Source organism: Cygnus atratus, chromosome 8 (assembly GCF_013377495.2).
Source record: "Cygnus atratus isolate AKBS03 ecotype Queensland, Australia chromosome 8, CAtr_DNAZoo_HiC_assembly, whole genome shotgun sequence".
Taxonomy (NCBI): Eukaryota; Metazoa; Chordata; class Aves; order Anseriformes; family Anatidae; genus Cygnus; species Cygnus atratus.
The window spans coordinates 444,359-467,918 of NC_066369.1; the positions used below are offsets into that span (position 1 = coordinate 444,359).

Below are 23,560 nucleotides of genomic sequence, written 5' to 3' on the forward strand. Positions count from 1 at the left end.
TGAAGCCAGTGAAAACAACTCAGCCTCTCTCACGTCACATGTCTTACTGCATGTCCCTGCACAAGAGCTCTGCCTTTGCCTGTTGATTTTTGGGTAAAGTCCTAGGAATGAGCCTGGCACCAAAAAAAAGAATGGAGCTTCTAAATAACTGGATGCTTTAAAATATTTGTACTATAGTGTGTGTAGCAAATCTGAAAATTAAATGTATGGCAGAAATTCAGGATTTGACTGTGTGAAGGAGGCCACATTACCTCAGAAGCCAACCTACGATTAAAATCAGGAACAAAACATGACCTGGTCACCACAGAATGGAGAACACCTTCAACTGAAGCAAAGAGCTGAAACAAAAAGACCCATTTGTGTCAAATACCCTTTTACCTCCTGGCAGCACATAAACTCCAAAAGGCCAACTTGCTTTTGTGGAAACTTTTCTCTGACTAAGAACCTGGGGTTTTAGTCCAGCATCTGAGGAGATCTTTGGACAAGCTGCACGCTGCTACGTACTCTGCAATTCTGCTTGGCTGGAGTGTTGGACAAATGCAAGACTAATTCTCCATCCAAGACTCATCTACTGTGGAACATATGATGAAGCAAGTATACACTGGCTAGGTCACTGGGTCCTATAAAGTACAAATGTGGCAAGGGTTACTAACAAAAGAAATTGCAGGATGTTCTGGAGTTTCATTTACAGCTTGTTTATTGAAAGTAAGGATACTTACCCTGGAGTAAATTTTGCTCAACGAAACTCAAAGTTTAAGTAAATGCAAATAGCCTACCCTGAAAATGTGAAAAATAAACAAAATATAATTTAATTTAATTTGAGCACCCAAGCAAGTCATTTGCAAGTCTTTTTAATGTTTAGGAAGAAAAAGACTTAGTTCAATCTCTACAAATGGTTTTACTTACTTCTGTTACTTTCCATCTCTTGAGGATAATCTACTCCTAATAAGGACAATTGCTTAGATTTATTACCCCACTGAGGTCTCGTTAAAGATCTAACAAAAATCCTATTTAAATGAAAGGACAATAGAATCTTTAAAGTCTGTGTAGAGTTTAATTAAAACCTGAAACAGAATCCATGTCTTCATGCATAAGAAGAGCAAAAACAGATTTCAAAGCTGTTAAACTACATGTAATTGGTATAAACTACCCATTGAGCCAAAGTTAAAAAAGTAGGCTATCACATGAAATTTGGAGTCTATTAATAAATAACAAACCTGATAGAAGTGCATGGCGCCACGTTTTTGCATGCATTTTTTAATTTTCCTAATTTGCTAGGCATATCTTAGAGTAAACATGAGACATACTAGCTGTTAAGTTGAACAAATCCAAAAGGGACAAAAAAAAGAGGCTGACTGAAATCAATGCATTAATATACACCAGTATTTAAAAACATTTCATAACGTTCCCAAAGAGAGCATGTAAACTGCAGCAATCTCAGTGCAGAACTGCTGTAATCTGTGTTCCCATGTAGTCATTATTCACACATGGGAGTATACAGTTCCTACAGTAATTTTTCATGCATGAATTCTTTAAAACCCAAAATCACTGACATAAATACACAAGGGGGACCTCCCTTTCGAAAGTTAGCGTTTTATGAACTGTGGAAGGGAATGTGAAGATAAATGCCAGTCTGACACAGCTCTCCTGTAGGGGCCTCTGCAGCCCTCTGCAACTGCAGGCACACCAGAGCCTCCCCGGGCCAAGAGCCACCAGCAGCCCCTTGGCCCGCAGCTGCAGTGCCAGACCCAGCAGGGTCAGCACAGGACAGACCCACGTCTTCCAAAGTCTCCCTTCCCCCTGCCACCATGCAACTGGGGCTGCACGTGTAAGGAAGGGAGGTCAGCCCGACAGCTGCTATGGGCATGGAATTTCCTCCTCAGGAGATAATAAATTCTGAGGCAAAAAATAATAATAAAAAAGAGTTCCTTTGTTTATTTCTGCATTAAATAAAAGCCACTTTTGCTTCTCTGCTTTTCCACGCGATGAAGGCCTTTGGGCTGAGCAGGGCCGGCACACAGACGGGCTGTGCTGAGGAAGCCCACACAGGGCAGCTGCACACAGCGGTGAGCGTACCGCAGCGGCTGCGAAAGGGGCAGCAACATGGCGGCCGGCCCTGCTGGCTGGCTCAGCCCGCCCGGAGGGGCGGCAAGAACGGCAAAGCACGGCCGTCACTGGGGAGCCGCAGCCCGAGGCGGGCCACGAGTCCCTGCCGGACAGCCCCCGCGGCACGGCGTGCCAGCCTGCCCCCTGCGCTCGTCAGCCTCGCGCGACTGACGTAACCGGCTTTGTTAAAGCATGCCTCATGCCCGCAGCAGGTGGCCGTCTTGCTGTTGAGGCTGTTCCCCGTTTCAACGGCAGCTCCTCCCACCGCAGTCCTACACAGCCAGCACCTCGGCTCTGCAGTGCCTCACACCCGGCTAGAGGCCGCAGAGCTGGGGCCGTGTGACCGGGCAGACCGGCGCCCTCCGCGCCCCGGGGCCGCCTGCGCTCCCCGGCCCCCACGAGCCCGCCCAGCGCCACCGGCACCGGGCGCAGGGCACGGCCCCGCCGTCACCACGGCGGCGGCTGAGCCCGCCCCGCGGGCCAGAGGCAAGATGGCGCCCGCCCCGCCCGTCTCCATGGCGACGGCCGCGGGAAGGGGACGCAAGGAAATGGCGCCAGAGCCCAGCGGCCTGAGCTAGGCCCGGCCCCGCGGTGGACACCGAGGCGCACCCCGGGACAGCGCCGCCCTTCTGCCAGCCCGGCAAGGCCGCCTCGGCCCCAGGAGCTGCTTTCCTGGCGGTTTTAAACCCGGCCGCGCCTCTTAACGCCCGTTTGTACGCCTCACTTAAATAAAACAAAACAAATGCTAGCCCTTCCCGCGTACAGCTTTCCCAAGGCAGACGGGTGATCCGCAGTGCACCTCGGGCTGGGGCGTTAGTGTAGCAAGGGGAGATGCCCAACGTGAGGCCCCTGCGGAAGCCACATTAACATGGCATGCAGCACATCCCAGGGCTGTATCCGTCAATGCTCTTTTAAAATAAATGTGGTCTGAAGCTTTGTGTCAGAGGCTTTCACAGATGTTTACAGCTGTTAGCCAGTACTTGGAATTATTACCAATTCCAGATAGTGGTAAAGAGCTCATTTCCCACTGCATGCTCCTAGCAACTGGCAATGTAAAGTCCATGCTACTCTTTTTGCAGCTCTTTCACTAGAGATGCAAACCCAGCACCGTTTCAAGGCCATGTGTAAAGCTGCAAAGCTGTGATGAGATCTTGGAGCATCCCAAGCACTTTCACCCGTTCATGAGGCTACCACACAGGACTACATCTTGGTAAGTTATTACTAAGACACAAATAAAAAACACAATTGAAAAGACATTAATAGCTGCCAATGGTGACTCCAAGCAAGATTTAGGATCTCTATCTTACTAGCGTTGTGTTGTCACTTGTCATATGCGTGAGTTTTAGTCTGCTTTGCTTTTTGCACACATCCACTTTTTCCTAGTAAGAACAGCATTGATAAGAGAGAAGCTTCCCAAAGGGCTGGAGACAGGGTATAATCAGTCACTAGTTTTAACTAATTTCACAGAACAACCGTGTTGGCACAACAGCTGGGGTGGCACAGGGCAGGAGCAGCGCTCACCAGCAAGCAGTGCCAGCAAGTTTTTCTGCCAGAACACATTTAACACAGAATTACACCCTCAGTGAGTACTTTGATTACTGGTTAGGTTCCAGTTTCTTCATGAGCACGTTCCAGTCACACTAACTTCTAAAAATAGCTGGCCAGTCAGCACAGTCTTGTCTAGCAATAGAAGCCATGGCTTCCTAACTGCAGCTGCATTATGTTTGTCCACAGCAGAGAAAGGTCAAAATACAGGCAATGAGGGTGAAGAATGCCCATAACTTAGCATGTCTGCATTGCTCCAGAAGCCTCAGTACTCAGATGGTTCCTAAAGCTGTGCCTCTGGAGGTGGTAATACGTTGCCTGATAGTTTTTGTTTTCTTTTCAAGTTATTGGATGAATTGAATTAAAAGTCTTAGACCAGATGTCCCTCTCCACAATAACAGTTATGGGACAGGCTTCTACATAAAAATATCCTGTGGGAGTCTTCCTTAGCAATCTTACCTGATCTGCCTGTGCCTTCAGGGGAGCGGATTGTTGTTCTCTTGAGCTGCTCTGCAGAGGCTGACACTCAACGTGTGGCTGCTCTGAGTGCTTGCCTTGATCCACAGCCTGTATCAGAATGTTTGCATGTCTGACAGCCGCCTTACCTACAGCCACAGTCATAAGTTTTCCAGTGAACACTTATGTAGCTTCAGCAGCTGACACTGTATCAGCCTAGCGCTCCCAGAACATATGAAGGAGATGGAGGAGTAAGATGAAGTGCTTTACTTCCTTCTCTGCATCATCCCACCCCAGAAAAGGAAACAGTTTCTCACACGCCTTCAAGTCAGCAAAAGGTGTGTCCTACAATTAACTTGCACCCACGATACCTAAACGCACACTTGAATGTTTCAGTGCTAACACCTGAAACCTTAAAAGCAGAGGACATTTTAAAATCAACCTAAGAGTGACAGATAACCCAAAGAAGAATATATAGCTACTTTGGGAAGCATTAATGCAGAGTAAATCTAGTCAATAGCAGAAGTCAAGAGTTACTCCTAATCTCTTCTGGTTTACAAATTTCCTTTTCTGTAAGAAAGGCACTTCAGCACTTTAAGAACATGACCAACACCTGGAATTTACACACTCTTGTAGAGCTCATACATACCCAGGTGAGCCTGACTGCACTCCACTGAGTGACCAGGCCTGTCCCACACCTGTTACAACTTACCCATTTGGCAGGACCAGCACCCAATTTTCTCTTTTCTAAAGCTGAAACCAATCAAACAAAAACGTAAAAGACAACGTTAAAGAATAGTTAGCTCTTTCTGAGCTGAATTGGGATCCTGAATTAGCAAGTTTCTTCAGGTGAAAGCTTTTCCTTCTGACAAGCACGCCCACAGAATCCAGATTTCTAAGAGAAGGTATTATTAGAATCACAGGAGAGAATTAGTCTTTAAACCATTAGAAGTCTGATGGGCTGGAGAGCTAGACTAATTAGAAAAGCTTGAAAATGAACCTCCCCTTTGGGTCAATGTAGGGTGAATCTTTGCATTTTACTTCCAATATGAAAATTTCCAAGTGGTTCACAGAGCACCACAGACACCACTCAGCCTTCTCGAGGGAACTCTTCGTTCTCCTGTCACTTCTAAAGCTTGGCTCTAACCTCAAGCAATTCCCCAGCTCCTCCACAACACTGCCTGCAGGATCTTGGCTCACTGCACTTTCCTTCTCCACCCCATTTGGGAGTGCCAGATGTTCCCTCCCCTGAGCATTACTCAGTTCCTCTCAGAGGAGCAGACATCTGCCTCTCTCTCCTGCAATTCAGAATACAGGAGGTGAACAGGCATTTTCCTTACAGCCTGCCTCCATGCCCTACCAAAGTCCCAGCAACACAGTAGTGGAACAGGTAGTACTTCTGCAGCGAACTGAGCATGCACACTGAACGTTCATCACATCACAAGCAGGCAGAATCCAAGATTTTTTATATGAGGCGCAACTAAAGGATGACTTGGGTTTTTCCTTGAACCAATACTTTTTGTTTATATAGACTGTAAAAAAGTCCTGTTTTCTTGAGCTTGCTTCCCCTTTTTTTTTTTTTTTTTTAAAGTATGAGGTATTTTTTTTGCTCAAAATTCAAAGAGATGCACTCAACCATACTAAACAAACACACTTTTAGCATTTTATAGTGACACCAAAAGTAGCCCACCTAATGACTAGTCCCCTTTACCACCATCTTACTTTCCCCTCTATTGCTCAGTAGTGATCCATTTTATAGGCATGTACATGCAGATACACCCAGCTAATAAAACAAAATGCATTGAAACCTCTACCCAACTTTGCATCTACTTAAACTGACAGTGAAGCCATACAGTACACTAGGAACTATCTTTAAGTATTCTCAAGTAAAAACAATTAAATTTAAATAAAATCCAAAAATCATAACAAAGTTTACAGCAGGTCCTATATGAGTGTTGAGACAAGAACTTAATACCTTGTTTCTTTTCAGTTCGCTACTTGTTCTGTTCTATGTTTAACTACTGAAGAATGCTAGCAAGAAAAATGGTTTTGTTGTTATTCTTTTAGTGTTTTTCCAGGCACCATAAGACAGTCGTTCTCCAGCAAAACTTCTGCAGAAGTACATTCTGTGGATAGGATGAATTTTAAAAGGGTGACCAGATGGTGGCACAGTAAATGCCCTTCGTTTGAAGGGTTGCATGTGCACATTAGGAACGTGCCTTGTTTTCCATATGCATATAAGAGAGGGTTAGACACACACACTTCTCCTCACACAGAACAATGACTTCCCAAAACATTTGTCAACAGAGTATTTACTACCAAATCCAGAAGGAGTTTGAGATTCTAACACTGTCCCCATTAATGAGAAAAAATGTCACTGTACAAAAGCTTTTTTTTCCCCCTACTCTTTCTTATCAAATCCTTCAAACAGCTGATAACTAGCTTTTATAGATTGTAAAATCAGATAGAATTCTATTATTTTACTACAACCCGAGGGGTCAACTTATCACCTGAAAACCATTTTACATGGACAATTTGACTTTCATGTGGAGTGTCAGAACATACCCTAGATGTGAATCTAAAATAAATTATATAGAATACTGCCTTATTTGTGCTGAAATTTATTGGTCCCACACTGCAATAATTTTGAATACTGTATCCCTTAAGCTACAGTGCTGAAATATTATTAACTGCTTGAACTGATAGAGCATTTCTGATTGGCTGCTATAAACTCTATGGACAGAGACTAATTTCAATTGAATCACATGCTTATCTGAAGATATTTTCCACCATTTCAAGCAGCCAACTTTATTTTCTTCCAGAATATACTGTCCATTTTATTACCATCATCCTCAGTATACACTGTCATTTCTGTAAATCTGTTCCAGAAACTAAGAATGTATCTAAGCTTCTGCTAATGTGGTTGTCCGAAGCAATCACACCCAAGAGAGAGGGAGAGAGATCCACTTGTACCTCCTATCTTCCTAAAACAGGTTATTTTCCTCACTAAGCAAGCCTCCAGTCTCTGAAATGCCATTAATCACTTTCTTTAATCACTTCTACTGCCATCCTTTTGAATTAAAATTATTTTGATAATGTGTTGATGCTTTAGTGAATGCTGTTTTTACACCTATCAGTATGATTTTAAGAAACCACCCAACTAATCTCAGAGCCCAAAATCTTTTTAACTGAGGAGATACTGAAAATGTTGTCAATGATCCAGCTGCTGGGTGACTATTCTTGGAGCAGAAATTTCCAACTAGGCAGAAAAACCTCCTCCAGGCATAACGTGTAAGACACAAGAATGGTGCCATGGGATAAAATCATTTTATTTCCTGCACACAGTAACCTAAGAAGTCTGGACTACAAAAGCCAAAATATTATATCACAATCATGAAACAAAAACAGAACAAACAAAAACCACTCACCTTTGGAAGTCCTAGTAATAAACTCTATTGACTCACTTCCACTCAGATGAATTAATAACACTTATAAACCAAAAGAAATTGCTAAGATGGAAGTTCTTACCTCAATATATACCACTTTCTAGACAGCACTACCCACACTTTTCCTTTACTAAGCTGCATCAAGCCTCTTCAGGCAGCATTCAGGCTAGTGACAATTCGCTATGGCTAGTCAGTCCCTCTGAGCAGACAACATATAGCTTCTGGCAATGGCATACAGCTCAGTAAGGCCTCTGCCTAGCAAGAATTTGAAAAACAAAGTTTGGCAACCTTAGGGAGACATTTCCTTCTCTTCTAAACCCTTTATTACCTGGCTCCCTAACATCCTTCTTTTATGTTAGGATGTATCTAAGAAATAGCAGGAGCCTGTCAATAAACAAATACTCCATTGCAAAGTCCCAATCCTAGCCGTGCAGGAAGGGAAGTGGCTAGCTGTTGACTGGAGCTCCATGTTCACTTTCTCTCACACCACTCAACTTCCTGAGGATACTCCTCATAAACTTTAAGCTTTGGAACACTTAATTTTTGTTTTGGCCAAGCACTTCAATTGGTCAGTGGTGGCCTATGTTGGGCAGTAACTTTAGAAGCATGAACTTATCTTTAGTAAAATGGAAAACCTGGAGGAAACTCTTTGGAACAGTAAAACTAATATTCCCATGTCTGCCTTAATTATATCCTACCACTTACTGAAGTGACTAGAGCAAGTTAGCAGGTCTCTTTCTGTCTTATCTAAACAATAGCAGTTCCCTCACACCACACATTCACAGTACTGAAGAAGTAGTATAGAAATTGCCCTTGCCCACTTGTATTAATAAAATATTCTGAGCATTTGTAAGCGCTTAAACAGCTACGATACATGTTTTGGAATCTATTTTTAGAAAATGATACTTTAATTAGCCCAAAAGCAGAAATTCACGATTTCATAGTGGGTACAGATGATAGAGACCGAGTATAGCTGGAAGTGTGATCAGATGTCAACATGCAGCACGCTAAAAAAGTTACACAAGCTGACCTTAATATGTGTGACTATCAGGTTTTCACTGTAGAAATATGCATTTTTCAATATCATTTTCTGAGCTGAAATCATGTCATTTATATGCAAATCAGACTATATTTTGCAGCTATTTCTTCTCTGCTGAAGTCATGGGAATTATTTGCACTTAATAAAGCCTCATAAATAGTTTTTGCCTCTAAGTAGGTGGGGGAGCAGCAAAAATATCATAGTCATTTACAGTTACAAGCATCTTCTTTATTTTGAAAATTATGTGCATCTTTTAATAGGAAGTTTCACAGTTATGAAAGAAGCGTTGTTTCATTTATACAAACAAAATACTCTACCAGCCTCCAAAACAAAATGTTTTGCATTTTTCCCTGTGCTCAGCTATCTAAAATAAAAAAATGGCCACGTAGCATGAACCAAAAGGATAGTCTATGTAATCATTACATGCTAGCTCCATGTACTATATGTTTAATATACAAAACAAACAAACAAAAAAACCACTTAGCATTTCTAGGCCCTTTAACTGTATTTGAAAGAACATGTATCTGTTTTATACCAAGCATGTCCACCTAGTGTAATGCCAATTTAATCTACTGCATTTCTGCAAAATATGTAACACTTTCACACACCAGTGCCCAGATGGGTCCCCCCAAAAGTGCTGGCACATGGAAACAATCCATTTAAAACCTGCAGGAAGACAGACTCAGTTACTACCAAAGCACATCCCACAGGACCAGAAAGAAAGTGTAGCTATAAGTTTGTCAGTTAGCATAGTAAAGTGAATTGGGAAGCAGCTCTCCCTAACTGGTATAAACAGCCTGTATCAGGACCTCTCATTAAGAGCACAGCACATGCAGAGCAGGACTGCAGGTTAACAGCAGCACAGCGTTTCCAGCCACTTCACAACCACAGCAAAGCAGAACAGTGAACAGTGATCAAGATCATCTAGAGCAGTGACAAATACTTCCTGTCCCCAAGGGCCCATATTACTTATGAGGATACAGCCTAAGTCTCCATCTCAAATACCTGCTAAGAGCACAGAGACCAGGAGTTACATCACTGGCAGACAGGAGATGGCTTAATGGGATACAATTTTCTCTCATATTGGTTTAAAGAACAAAGAATGGCAACATGGTTAAACAGGGGTGGCCCTTATTCTCAGCTGTACAGCGATGGCCAATAAACCCATTGCCCTTTTTCTCACTCTTTCAGCTTGAGTTGAATTTCATCACTACAAACTATCACAAGGTATGTACCTCAATTTATTCTCATGTAAGCCTTCATTGTATTTTAGTTCTCTACAGGAAGTGAATTTCACTTAGTGAGTACCACCTCCTTTTCTAATTCCTTGTTTAGCAAACGAGCTGGAAAAAAAAGGCACTCATGGATCTCATTTCATGGATACCATTTAAAGATTCTGTCAGTAGAACAACTGACATGATACTGCTCTCTTGTTCCTATATATAAAGCAGAAGGGGCGAAGTAAAGAGGTAAAGCATGATACCGTTTCTTTTAGAAAACAGACTACTGATTCTGTCATGATGATGCCCTAGAGCAATCATTTATGCTCTACAAAATGACTGATTTTTAACTATTTTTCAGATGCATATTGGTTCTATACAGCAATTTGTGTTTAAACTTTATTATTGTGTTGACTGCCTTTAAGAGCACCAACTTGTGTAACTCACGCAACTGTTCTGTGAAGGTACATCTAAGCAAAAATACATTCCAAACTGTCATGATTATCTTAATAATTACTGCAATGTTTAGGCCACTAAAGTGCTCAAATACATGAAGGAAGTCTATGTAACCAAAATGAGCACGAGACAAGCTGCATACAATTGTCACTATATATTTACAGTATTCCATATGCTATAAACTTACCTTATACATAAACGTGTCTGGCAACATGTTTAAACTCTGTATGTAGTTTTCTTCTAACAATTTTTGATGATCATGGTTTTTGAGTGCATATTGCATTTTCTTCAAGCACAGATACAGCTGACCTTAGTTTATATTTTGAAACCAGTATATGTGATAGGACAAAGAAGCATATAAGGAAGTTGAAGTTAAATTAAAAGCAGGTATGAGCATGTATTTTATTACAGAGAATCAGACAAGTAAGATGGTAAAATCTGACTTCTTGTCACATTGAATTTTCTTTCACTACTCCATTATGGGAAACAGTATTTTTACAAAGTATATTTTATAGAATCATCCCCAGATTAAAGTCTGTGACATGCTGAAAGAATTACTTATACAATCCCACTGATTCAAACTCAAGCTGCTTATTTAACATTGCAACTCTATGCAGAATTAAAAACAAAAAACTAAAACCAACAACCAACAGGATCCCTTCAGACTTTAACAATGTTTTTATGTATTTAAGTCTGTATTTCATCTATTGGTAGTGGCTTAGTGAAACCACGTTATGTTAATCGGTTGAATTTAATTAGTACATTCTATCATCTGGGTAGCACCTGAAAGGAAGTTGAATGCAGCAGCATTAGTGGAATACAGCTGTCTTTTGCTGTACAGAAACAAGGCTATTCAACATAGAAAAGTAGGATCCTTACGTGGGTAAAAGAACCCAGGCATCTCATTTGCACAAGGAAAGCCATATTCAGAGAGCCTGGCTGTGAATTTACAGCACAACAGCTTCTCCACGCTAACTGTATGTGGTCACTTTCATCATAACATAATTTGATGAGTTCCACCAGAGAGCAATTCAGCCCACTTACAATCTGAATCATCTTCTGACAGTGTCTGCCTCTTTCTAGTGACTACACAGGGAGTCCAAGTAAACTAGGTTTATCTCTTAAGATGATTCTGTTAAATGACTAAAATTAGACAGCTCTTAATAGCTACGTCTATATCTACCTTTTGGGGCATGACTTCAGATTTTGGTCCCCTGGTCATTCATATCAAGCACCCGTGCAGAAAAAACGCAGTTCCTGCCTGGGAGCCATGTAATTTCCATTTCTATGGAAATCAGAAATGGTGGTTGGCAGGAGGTAAACTCTGCATTCTTAAATGAGACAGAACTCAGATGTGACTAGGAGGTGCACGACTAGGACTGCTGGGCTAAACATAGCAGTAGCATAGTAATTTTAAGTACCTTACCTTGGGAGTTCAATTAAAAACAAACAAACAAACAACAACAAAAACCTAGTATGGTTATCACTTTTGATCTTTAAACTATTATGATTTGGAAAATGGAACAATGAGAAAACAAACATTACCATATGAAAAATACTTCCTTCTCTTAAGATAGAGAACACTTTAGCGTCTTTAAGAACTACTAAATTGGTTTACTGAAAATGATTTAGACTTGAACGAGTCATAGAGCTAATATGAATAATGAAGTAAACCAACATCAAATAAAGTACTTATTTCCAAAAAAATGTTTTTCAACATTACTGTAAAGATATTGCAGTTTTCAAAGATGTATGTTCTGAAAACTGTGAAATGTTTTCAGGAACAATAGCATGTTTTTACATCCTATATCAGAGTTGGAAAATTACAGGTTTCTTGTGAAAAACAGAGTCAGGAAGTGATCTTATAAACCATCTGCAAAGTACTCCAAATAGTCTTGAAAGTACTGAAATGCGTTTACTATCATGTGTTCTGCCTATGGATGAAAATGGAAATTAAGGCCTTTTAAAATCAACTGAAGGAAAAAACTTGAATACAGCATCAGAAAATTAATCAGCTTCAACCTTCAAGAAATCCAACAATAACTACTGAACTCTTGCACTGGAAAAGATTTTAACTGGAAGATAAAATATTTGCAAGGATAATTTTCTTTGAAGTAACAATCTAAATATAAACCTATAAACTAAGCTAAAAATAAGTGGATATATTTAGATTATACTAAAAATTGAAGCAAAAGTGGCAAGTTAGTTACATTCTGTCATTACAAAACTTACCTGAATATTTCAGAGAAAAATGGAAATACACTCTCAGTGTAGAAATGAGGCCAAAGACCATCCCCAATCTGAAAAAATACTTTAGTACAGAGAAACAAATACCCTATTCATTTTTACGAAGACATAAACATGACCACTACAGTCACTGTCTCACAGTTCTGAGCATTTAGAAGCAGCTTCATGCAGACTAGCAGTAAAAAGTGCAGCACCTGCTATCAGAAGCACATTCAGATTGCTGGTAAGATCTGAACAACTGGTATAGAAGCAAGGGTTGGAAAAGTCACAAATTGTATCACTACAAGATTACACAAATTACATATAATCACAAGATTATATAAATCATTTCCTTCTCCTGCCCCTCTTATTCTCCATAATTGAAGCTCAGCTTTGTATTGCTATGTAAAAGCCCTTATCAAATCTGAAGAAACTGAAGAACAGCCCAATTAGTTGTTGCAAGGTAACACCCCACAGACCAGCAGGATACAAGGGCAATTAAAGAATGCTACATAATAGGAACTATAAATTTGTGGGGAAAACAAACCAACCAACTTCATTTCAGGCAGCAAGGAGTGTTGGGTTCTTAAACACAGGCATGAAGTGCCATTTTAGACACCACAGAGTACCTGGAACATCTTAATGTGGGAGATCTGTGCTCTTCAGATACAGCTGAAGGAAGATTCTCTAAGGTATCAAAAATGAAACTTGGCACCTGTATCTAGGTAGCCAAACCACTCCTCAGCAGCTTGTCCATCAAAAGATGCTTGATTTGGAAGATGAGGAACACTAAGTCTGCTGTCCTCTGTTTTAGCAGAAAGGAAACTTGCAAAAACAATCAAGGAATAAGAAAGGAAACTCAAAAATGAAAAGTTCCTGTTACTACCTCCCAGTTCTTCAAACCACGAAAGGGACTAATACCAGAATTGACAATGGGAGTGAGCCAGCAATGAGCCTGTTCAGGCAAGAAAAGGTCTAACATACTACTAACTTACAGATGCAATGAAATATTTGAGATACACCAAAGTGAGTTATAAACTTGGGCCTGCTGGAATTTGCATAGTCAAAAAGTTATGGACCAGTTGAGTGAGGCTACTTGCGCTCGACCATTCTTTTATAAGGAAAGAGTTATATCCAAAAGCAAGTCAAAGGTGTAAGGAAACACTGGAGTAAAGCAACGTATTAGCCAAGAAACATACAACCGTGCAGTACAGCAAAACAGTTGTATTTGGTTGCACCTCAAACAATGTTGCAAGAACAAACAGCTAAGTTTCCATGTGTGACTTTAACATTTCAGTTCTACACATTTTTAATAATTAACAAGTGAAATTTAATATTCTCTTCTTATGGATTTTAGGTAACATATATTTTTCTATCCATTGAACTTGTAAGGTCTACTGTTCAAACACTACAGCTGTAAGAAGATTGCTAAATCCAATACTTGGTTGTCTAAGTTTGTACAGGGATGCATACATGTCCGTTTTTTGACCTCAAGTATTAAAGTGAACAGCTAAACACAACTTTAGAATATTGTTTATAGACATTAAACAATTGTTTTATTGAGATCCTGGGAACACATTTGCGTGAAGGAAGTTGCACTTTTTTATTAACCAGTTGACAGCACTGTCAAAAGGAATATAGTCTAGAATAACTGACCATTCTACTAGAACTTATTTGATTTTAAATCTAATTATTTTACAGAATCAGTATTATGTAAAATTCAGCATTAGAAAAACTGATAGACAAAACCAAAAAGCTTTAAGAAATTTTTGAGGAAAGAATCTTTCATTCATTTAAACAGTACTTAGAAGTAGGACACGTAATAGACAGCTTACTGTCTCTTATGTGATTTTTACTTCGTCTATAGAAACACCCTCAGCCTGAGAACTCTTTTGACCCATTTCTATATTCTTCTTTGCAATCCTGAAAACAACGAGGTCAACAAAGATTTAAGCAATTTCAAAATGAGATAATATACCCAGAATTCCATTAATTATATATATATATATTTTTTTTTTTTTAAAAACCAACTGTCTACTCTGTGCAGCAATCCCACTATTGGTAAATAGTTAACACAACAGAAAATAAATTCTTGTAACAGCATTCAAAGGTTTCATTCTGGAAAAATGACTAACGTTTTTTTCAGCACTTACAATAGATTTTATGTTTTACAGTATGTCATCAAATAGTCCAAGTAAAGGCTTGACATCACTGATTTCATCATCCAGAAGATATCTAATGAAGATTAAGCAAGAAAGAAATAAATAAGCTAGGTACAGTATATCAAAATCTATGAGATCAGGAGCACTATGCAAACTATATCCAAGAGACATCAAGACAAACAAAATAGTTGTTTTTTCCTTCCTAAGAAAAGTTAACTGCTACTACTACTGTGCAAATTCATCTTTTAAAAACACATTTGTAATAAATTAATGAATTGCCATGAAGAACTAAACAGCTGAACACTGAGGCAACAGAAAAAACTCACACAGCTTTTCATTACCTGGGCTCTATTTCTTCTTCCTGTTCTTTTGTGAAAAAAAAATCTTCTTTCCTAGTGAATTTAAAAGAGTCTGAGATTGTTTTTGAGATTGAAGAACACTGTATATTTTTCAGCTCTTGTGAAGGATTTGAATGCTTTTCTTCTTGAAAACTGACCTGCAAGACAAACGTTAAAATAACGGTTAAAATAACTAACTGAAAGACAAACTGCCATTATTGTAGTATGTAGTACAGATATTTACATCGGTATTATCATAATTGACAAAGCTTTAAGCACACGATAAATACATGCTTGGATGACTTTGCAGAACTGTGGCTATTGAGTAGATATTTTCAAAAGTCGTTCTATACAAAGTGAATTCACAAATGAAAGCTTCTGTAGTCCTAGTGAACTCAAGTCCTAGCTCTTTGTATCATGACCATCACACTGAACACAGAATGCATGTTTCTTCCACATTTGGACAACTCAGAGAGGTTCAGAAACTCTCTCTGTCTGAAATGATGCATATGTCAGATATGATAAATATATTTACTCATGAAAGACTAATGTAATTATAGGTGATCATGTTATAAAAATACTTTTACTCACCATATTTATATATCCACTCTGTACAGGTAATTCCACTTTTGATGAGCTATTAAGCACAGCAAAAAATGGGTTCTGAATACTGGTCTCACCTTGTAATGTGCAAGAACTGAAAATATGAAGTTGAATAATGTAAGTATTATTTACAGAAGTGCAAAGTGGTTGACTTTTCAGTTCAGGATTTTCCCTCTACACTTAAATAAGAATAATTTCAAACTATTTAACAATTCTATTTTTTTAAAGTTGAAATTTCACTCTATTTTATCAGTGAACAACCTTCTATACATTTAGTTATACATACAAACATATAAATGTGAATGCAAATACATGTAAAATATAGACAATATTTTAAAACAATAAAATTGCAATTAATGATATAATGCTTACACTTTTGAAATGTCACTTGTAGCTTTGCTTGTTGTATACTTGCAAGGTGTTTCATGCTTATCTGGAATGTGAAGGCAGGTATTTCCATGGTCTATGTAAAAATGATTTTTTCTTAAGAGCCAGAAACAGCCTAAAAACACTGCAAATATTTTACACAGTATCATCAATAATAGTTTGAAAAGCTGATATCCACGCCGCAGCCCATGGAGGAGCCCATGGCACAGGAGGTGGATGTAGCCTGGAGGAGGCTGCGGCCCATGGAGAGCCCCCACAGGAGCAGGCCCCGGGCCGGAGCTGCAGCCCATGGAGAGGAGCCCACACAGGAGCAGGGGGTCTGGGGGGAGCTGCCCCTGATGGACGGACCCCGTGGTATGGACCCATGTTGGAGCAGTTCTTGAAGAGCTGCTGCCTGTGGGAAGCCCACACAGGATCAGTTCGGGAAGGATGACATCCCATGGGAGGGACCCCACATGCAGCAGGGGCAGAGTGACTGTGATGGAGCAGTGGAGGTAAAGCGCTAGGGACTAACCACAGACCCTGTTCCCGTACACTGCTAGCAGGGAGGAGGTAGAATAGGGTAGATGGGACAAAGGTGTTTTTAGTTTGATTTTAGTTCTCACTGCTCTAGTGTGTTATCAATAGGTAAAAAATTATATTATTTGTCCTTATGCTGAATCTGTTTTGCAAGTGACATAACCGGTGAGTGATCTCCCTTGTTCTTATCCCAACTCATGAGCTTTTTTTCATCATATTTTCTCCCTCTTTTCTATTGAGGAGCGGGAGTGAGAAAGCAGCGTGGAAGAACTGAGCTACCTGTCAGGGTTAAACCACCACAACCCTGTAAAATAATTTGCATATAGTAGAGAATTTATTTTGTTAAAACAATCTTACCCAATTCTCCACTGGAAAAGTCACTAGCATATACTAATATTTCATCATCAAGATCATTCCAAATGTCATCTCTCAGTTCAGAGTTCACATCTGAAGCACCTGAAAAACAGCATCTGATTTTATCTCTATTAGTCAAGTTATGCATTGAAGATTCTTTAAGATATTTTTTGATGCCATTGTCTCTTGGCTTTTCTCACTTACAAATACTGAATGATTCAAAGAGAAAGCTGTAATCCATGGACAAGTACAACAAAAACTTCTCTGTGTTTTAAGACCAGTTGTTCAATCTACTGAAAGAAGGATTGTCACATATGCACTTTTTTCTGTGTTATTTTGAGAAAAGTTATCCTCACTGTAGATTCTAGTGAATAAGCCTTAAAAAAAGAAAACTTTTCAAATACCGCAATTTCATTCTTTCCCTTTGTCAGAAGTATTAGAATCCAGATTTAATACTTTTAATTCGGTCCTTTCTTCCCTTCAGATCTTCAGAAGCCTAACTGCTGTCTTCCTCTCATCCAATCCAATGCCTAAGAACTAGCCATGACAAACACATTTTCAAGCACTATTGTTAAAATTCTTAACTGAAGTGTGATACTTAATGTTTTAAAATACTTTATTTTCTGGTGCAAAGACAATTTTCCTCACTTCCTCTCCCTTTCATTTGTTATGTTCTCTTTCTTCACTACCAATTCAATTATTCGCTCATTTTTTTCATCTCTCTTCTGCCATACTCCCCCTCCAGCACCAGACAAGTGCTATAGCCCTAATACGTCTGAAGAACCCTGATCTAGATTTCCGTTTCAACAGAGGGAAAGCAAGACAGGCTCGAATCAAAGATCCACTTCCACAGAGGCTGGAAGAAGCACTTTGAAGGCACTTATATTGTAAATATGGGTACGTACAGTCAGCATGGTGCATTATTACAGACATGCACACACTTTAAAATACCTGAACCATAGGCTTAGATCACTACATTTCACAGTATATTCTCAACTCCCTGCATTTATTCATATAACATGGAAAGGCACCATAACACAGATGCAGATAACTCTATATAAATCATAGAATTTAACACCTTATTTCATTAGAACTATTTTGGTTGCATTTTTAAAGCGTAGCTGGCCCAGTCAATATGGCCAAGATTACCTCTTATGGTACTATCCAATGGTTTTCATCTACTGTTTTTTAGTCAGTAACATCTATCATGTCCCCTTGATGCTGTATGATTTGCCTCAAGATGTTCTTCAGCATAGAGTATAGCTATACTGGAATATTCACCTATCTTCCTGTGAATGTATTGTTATACATATTGTATACTAACTGACTCCCACAGAGCAACTGATAATATGGTTATGCAACAGTCTTCCATCTTAAGACTAGGTAACAAATATAGCAGATAAATGAGTACTGCAGGAAAATCTGAAGTATTAATTGAAAGGAATAGGGTTGCAATCCCATCTTCAGAGTATTAAGTAAAAATGAAATGATGCAGTATAGATGCCACCACTTAAGGAAATACAAGCTAAAAAATATATCAGTTTATCTCAGCAGAGTGTTTCTTATATGTCTGAGGATGTTCTAAACATTGGTGTTGCTACTTGTTTAACCAAAATCTTGTTTAATCAAAATCTGATTCACATCAATTTACAGTAACCAAATACAACAGCAAAGGGCATGCAGTGAGGAGAATATCATGGTTACATACTGATAATAAAGACTGATCATTTAACCACAAATGTAAAACATTAATGTCATTTCAGTGCAAGAAAAATAGAACAAAGAAATGTTTTTTCAGACAGAGATATTTTCTAGTTATGAACTCAGTTATTGAACGGTCATATTTTGTTAACCATCAAACAAAAAGCTCTTATCTCACTAACTTCTTCCAGTAGGTACGAAGTTAAGAAGAAAAGCTAAATAGGAGGAAAATTCCTTTTGTATTACAAGTGGCTTCAGTGGAAATACATTAAAGGAAGTATATACAGATTTGTACCCTCATATATTTTAATTTACTCATTACTGGTTAATATAAAAATACATGTACAGGCTGAGATCTGCATTTGCAATTCTTACTGATACCAGAAAGAAAGCCAACGAAGGCCACTGTATTTCCCTATACATTCAGCATTCTATAATGCTGTATTGTTTACTGTGGTGATTTCAGAAAGTTTGAGTTTATAAGGTACGTACAACTCAAAACAGTGAAAATGATTTCACATATTAGCAATAACTTACTACTCTTTCCATAATTCCAGGATTGCAGTTGTTTCTGAGATATTCCTAGGCTATTAACATTATCTACCTGGTCCACTGAAGGTGATGAAGACAACTGTTTATTGCCAGACCTATTTAAAAAAATAGTAGCATGTCAGTAATACAGTTGAAGAAAGCTGCAACAAAAATAATTTTATTCAGAAAACAGTTGTTAGTTGTGAAAATTTAACATACTACCTAAATGAGACTTTTTTTTTTTAATTAATACCTTGACAATGCTGGCATCAAGGATTTGGGTGCAAAACCAAATTGTTTGAGATCCACATTCTGAGCTTGATTTAACATCTGCATCTAAAGAAAGCAGGTTATTAACCAAAAAGACAAACATTGAAAAGCACTTTTTAAAATGATCTGAATTATATTATTAATATTGTATCAAGATAGCGTATTTTAAAAAATCACACATTAAATCCTTCTGACGTCTAGTTAACTCTTGGGATCCATTAAAAAGATTTGAATTACATGCTTCTACTGTAGTTATCCAAGTAGCCTGGCAAAGTCAGTCTGGGTATCACTGACTCTTCTATATTAGCTGTAGGCTATATTATTCTCTATTGCAAAGAAACAAACAAACAAAAAAGCTGTGAATAGGAAATAAAACACTCCAATATCTCAAATATCATTCTCGCTGTAGAGAACATCCGTTTGGTATTACATTCAAATACATAAAGTGTAAGCCTTGAAATCTTTCAGAGGTTAAAACCAATGTAGTTTGTTTTCTCATAAACAAGTGGATCTCTGTGTCAATGCAAACACGTCTCCTAGTAGCATTACTTTGATGTATATCAGTTTTTGTTTTTGTTCAGGTCTTATTTTGCCAAAACCAAGTCACAATACAGTACCTTCCAATGATACCTCTATCCTTAACCTACTGTGATCTATGAAACACCATAAAAGTAAAAACAAAGAGAAGTGTACCATTGGAAGCGTTCCAAACAGCAGTGGAACCTGTCAAAGATTCCTGGACCTTCCTATTTCTTTGCTTTTCACAGTCCATACAGACAAACTTGCATGTATGTATTTACCTATGAATTGCTCTAACAAATACATAACGAAATAAAATAAATCTATTGAAATGCTGACTGTATTCAAACAAACCTTTAACCGCTTTACTGGGGGTACAGATGAAATCGAGTTCCTGCTCCTTAAATCAGCTAAGTACAAAGTAAACTTAGAATCTCCATTCATCTCAGACTTAGGAGGTACTCCAATTTTACCTAAGAAAGGGAATCAAAAGAATCTTCAGATTAGTTTAGAAAGGATAAATCCTAATTCTTTCCAAATCAATGGAAACTTTGCCACTAAGTTTAGTATCTTTTAATAAAAGATACCAAAAGATTTAATACACTAGTTCAAAGATTTCACACACTAATATTTATAAAAAAAGTCAAGTTTGGCATTGCTCTTAAATCATATCCTAGATGATCTGAAAAATATTATTAGTCATTGTAATCCCTACAAAAGTTTTATTAACAAAACATTTTATTAATATTTTTATGACTGCATCATAGCAAAAACTTAAGTCTGACTCTCTTGCTTGCACCACTTCTGTTAATGTAGATATTGGTATAAATGGAACTATTGTAAATTATACTCGTCTAAAAGTAAAAGAAATAATAGATTTAACAAAACTCACAGCAGTCATGTCCACATACATCTTTATTTTTACAGCGATGGTTGCACTCTCTGTTCCTGTATTTCTTGTAGGTATGCTCTTCTTTAGATCTGCTTCCTAGACAAATACAATACAGAAATGCTCATTTTTTATTTTGTATGTATCGTTGAGAGAGTACCTCATGCAGTGTAAGATGGGCTAAAAGTAATCTGGGTCACTGGAATTTTGTTGCCTTCAACAACACTTTGGGATGCCCAAGCAATGTAGTTGGAAAGAAATTAACAAAGACTGTGGAAAAACAGACACTATCACCATTCCCAGATTCAGGCTGTAGTATTAGACACCAAACATGATTTTTCTTAATTTCAAATTCATCAAAGAATTGCACTGTAGTACTTGACAAGCAGAAACGGTAGGACTATATTCTTGTTATACTTGAGAAAGAAACAGTATGGATGAATACAGATCTAACTCTCCACTAAAAGTAAAATTCATTTTTCTGTTGACTTTGGTATTAGCCAGATGGTGTGATCTCACCATTTACCTGTATCTACTTCTGCTGCTGGCGGACTTTGCGGTGAGCCGTAATACATATCAAGTGGAGACTCAGCTTTCTGTTTTTTATTTGTAACAACTTTACCTCCAACTGTTCTTGGTATTAAGTAAAAGGCTGTAAATGCTTGCTGTATGTCAAGGCCAACTTTGAAAAAAAAATAAATTAAATTGCTACGAACTGTTTCTGAAACTACTGATTACATCCACTTTTCTAAATGGTTTAACTATAAATCTTTATTAAAAGCCTATGGGAATCTGTTAGGATAATGTACCATTAAAAGTAAGCTATTATATGAATGGACTCTTAATGACTGAGATTAAAAAAACCCTCAGAAATTAAAGCCATCATCTACTGCTGTAGCTTCAATTTCATGGAAACTGACTGACATTGAGGAAAACAATGTTTAAATCTTCACACCTTAAGAAACAACATTTTCCACTGCAGAAATTTCTTGCTGCTGAGGTGTAGATGGATCTGTATCTAACACTCTTAGACATAAAACGCAAAGAATGCAAAATCTAACCATTTGCAAATAGAGTTCTTCCCAGCATGAGTAATCTATAAAGCTGACAGTTTATGCCTACTAAAAGTTAATTTAACTTGCACATGAAGGACAGAAGAGAATCCTAATCTGTACCATCAGAGCAAAATTCTATCTCCTAATAACAGTTTTGATGTTTCCCAGTACATTAATATTCTAGTAAATAAACAGATTTGTAATTAGGACAGTTAGGTAACACTCAACACAGTAAAAAACAATTCATAGAATTTTGTGTCCATTTAAGTTCATTTTATTATATTTTGGTTTGATATAAAGTGTTTTAATAATTTATTCAAAATTCTTATGCAGTTGCTTTTAATTACAAGTATACCAATTAACCTACCATAATCAGAACTAATTAAATTTATACTAATGTCCTCTGATTTAAGAGCTCTTCTCACTTCAATTTTCTTCATCCAATTTCCAGTTTTTAGCAACACTGAATCCCTGTAATGTGCCAGTAAAGTATTATTAGACACGGTCGATGAAAACAAGACTGTATACTACGGTATCAGTAACCATGTGAGAGTCTTTATTTGTCCTTGGTTCTTGGATTTTGCTTGATAAGGGGCTTAAGAATGATCTTCCAATAATATTTGATCTATAGCTGTAAGAGAGCCATGATCAGTTTCAGTTCTGCCAAAAGTGCAAGACTTTGGCCAGAACTCATGTGAAGATCACATAGAAAATACTTTTTCTCTCCTCCCATTTGCTCCAAGCATAATTTATCCAAGCGGAGAATTTAATTTCATCTCTGAATGAAAAACAATTTTGACAGTGATATAATTAAAGAAATATAGCTAATAATCACAAGTAACAGCTTGAGGATGTATCTTTTTACTAGATATTCTATGTGTTTTGTATTTATGTGGAAATTAGATTATGACTTCTATAACATGGCATCAGTGTTGTACTCGTACACATACCTATGTACTGACAAGCATACAAGCATGATGGTTTTTTTTTTGTACTAAGTCTTATGCAGAGTTTTAGATGACAACTGAGTGACTAGAAAATGCTATAGGACAAAGACTAATTTTGTACCATTTGGCATCATTAGGAAGTACTGCAAAAACTGCAAGACAAAGCATTAAATGGCAACACACTTAAAAAGATCTGAGCAAAAAAATCTGATCATACATACATTATTTTCTGAATAAAAATTACTTGATTGTCAGCATCTCCTATGATTAATGTAACATAGTGAAAATCTGGCGCTGTTCTCTTTGTCTGCAGCTGCTCAAAGTTTGTTAATTTGATGGTTACTAAGATTTCAGCCAGTGTATCACTGTATTTTGGAAGCTAGAAACAAATGATATAGAAAAGGACTTAACTGTTAAAATATGCAAAGTAAAACATGTCCTTCTATAAAGTTTTAAGCGTTAACACAAGCAGAAAAGCTCAATTTGAGCAATTTACAGTACGTTTTTTATTTGTTGTGCTTAGATGCTCTTACACAGCACTAATCTTGTCCATAGCTGAATATCCTAAATTTGATTAAATATTGAAAAAAAAAAGACAGTGTACATCAAACCCCCCTAAATAAACCTCCTCTCTTTTATGTCAAGAGAAGGATACAAGAAGAAAATTGCATATTTTGATATAGTTTTGAGATTAAAGGTTTTGCCATTCCAGCATTCCTCTATATTTACCATTGTTAAACCTTTCTTCTGCAAACAACTTTAGAGACACTCATCGGATAATAAGTCAAATG

The 23,560-nt window shown here is 38.0% G+C and overlaps 1 protein-coding gene across 1 annotated transcript in view; it reads right to left on the bottom strand.

The window, feature by feature from the left end:
* Positions 1-14,591: 14,591 nt before the first annotated feature.
* HFM1 (helicase for meiosis 1) overlaps positions 14,592-23,560 on the bottom strand; it is a 33,154-nt gene continuing 24,185 nt past the window's right edge. Inside the window, 12 exon segments of the mRNA XM_050712369.1 lie at positions 14,592-14,729; positions 14,998-15,152; positions 15,586-15,691; positions 15,970-16,030; positions 16,861-16,959; positions 19,096-19,205; positions 19,343-19,425; positions 20,233-20,351; positions 20,771-20,866; positions 21,294-21,449; positions 22,190-22,293; positions 22,991-23,148. Coding sequence (XP_050568326.1) covers positions 14,663-14,729; positions 14,998-15,152; positions 15,586-15,691; positions 15,970-16,030; positions 16,861-16,959; positions 19,096-19,205; positions 19,343-19,425; positions 20,233-20,351; positions 20,771-20,866; positions 21,294-21,449; positions 22,190-22,293; positions 22,991-23,148 — 1,314 coding nt within the window. The 3' untranslated portion in view covers positions 14,592-14,662.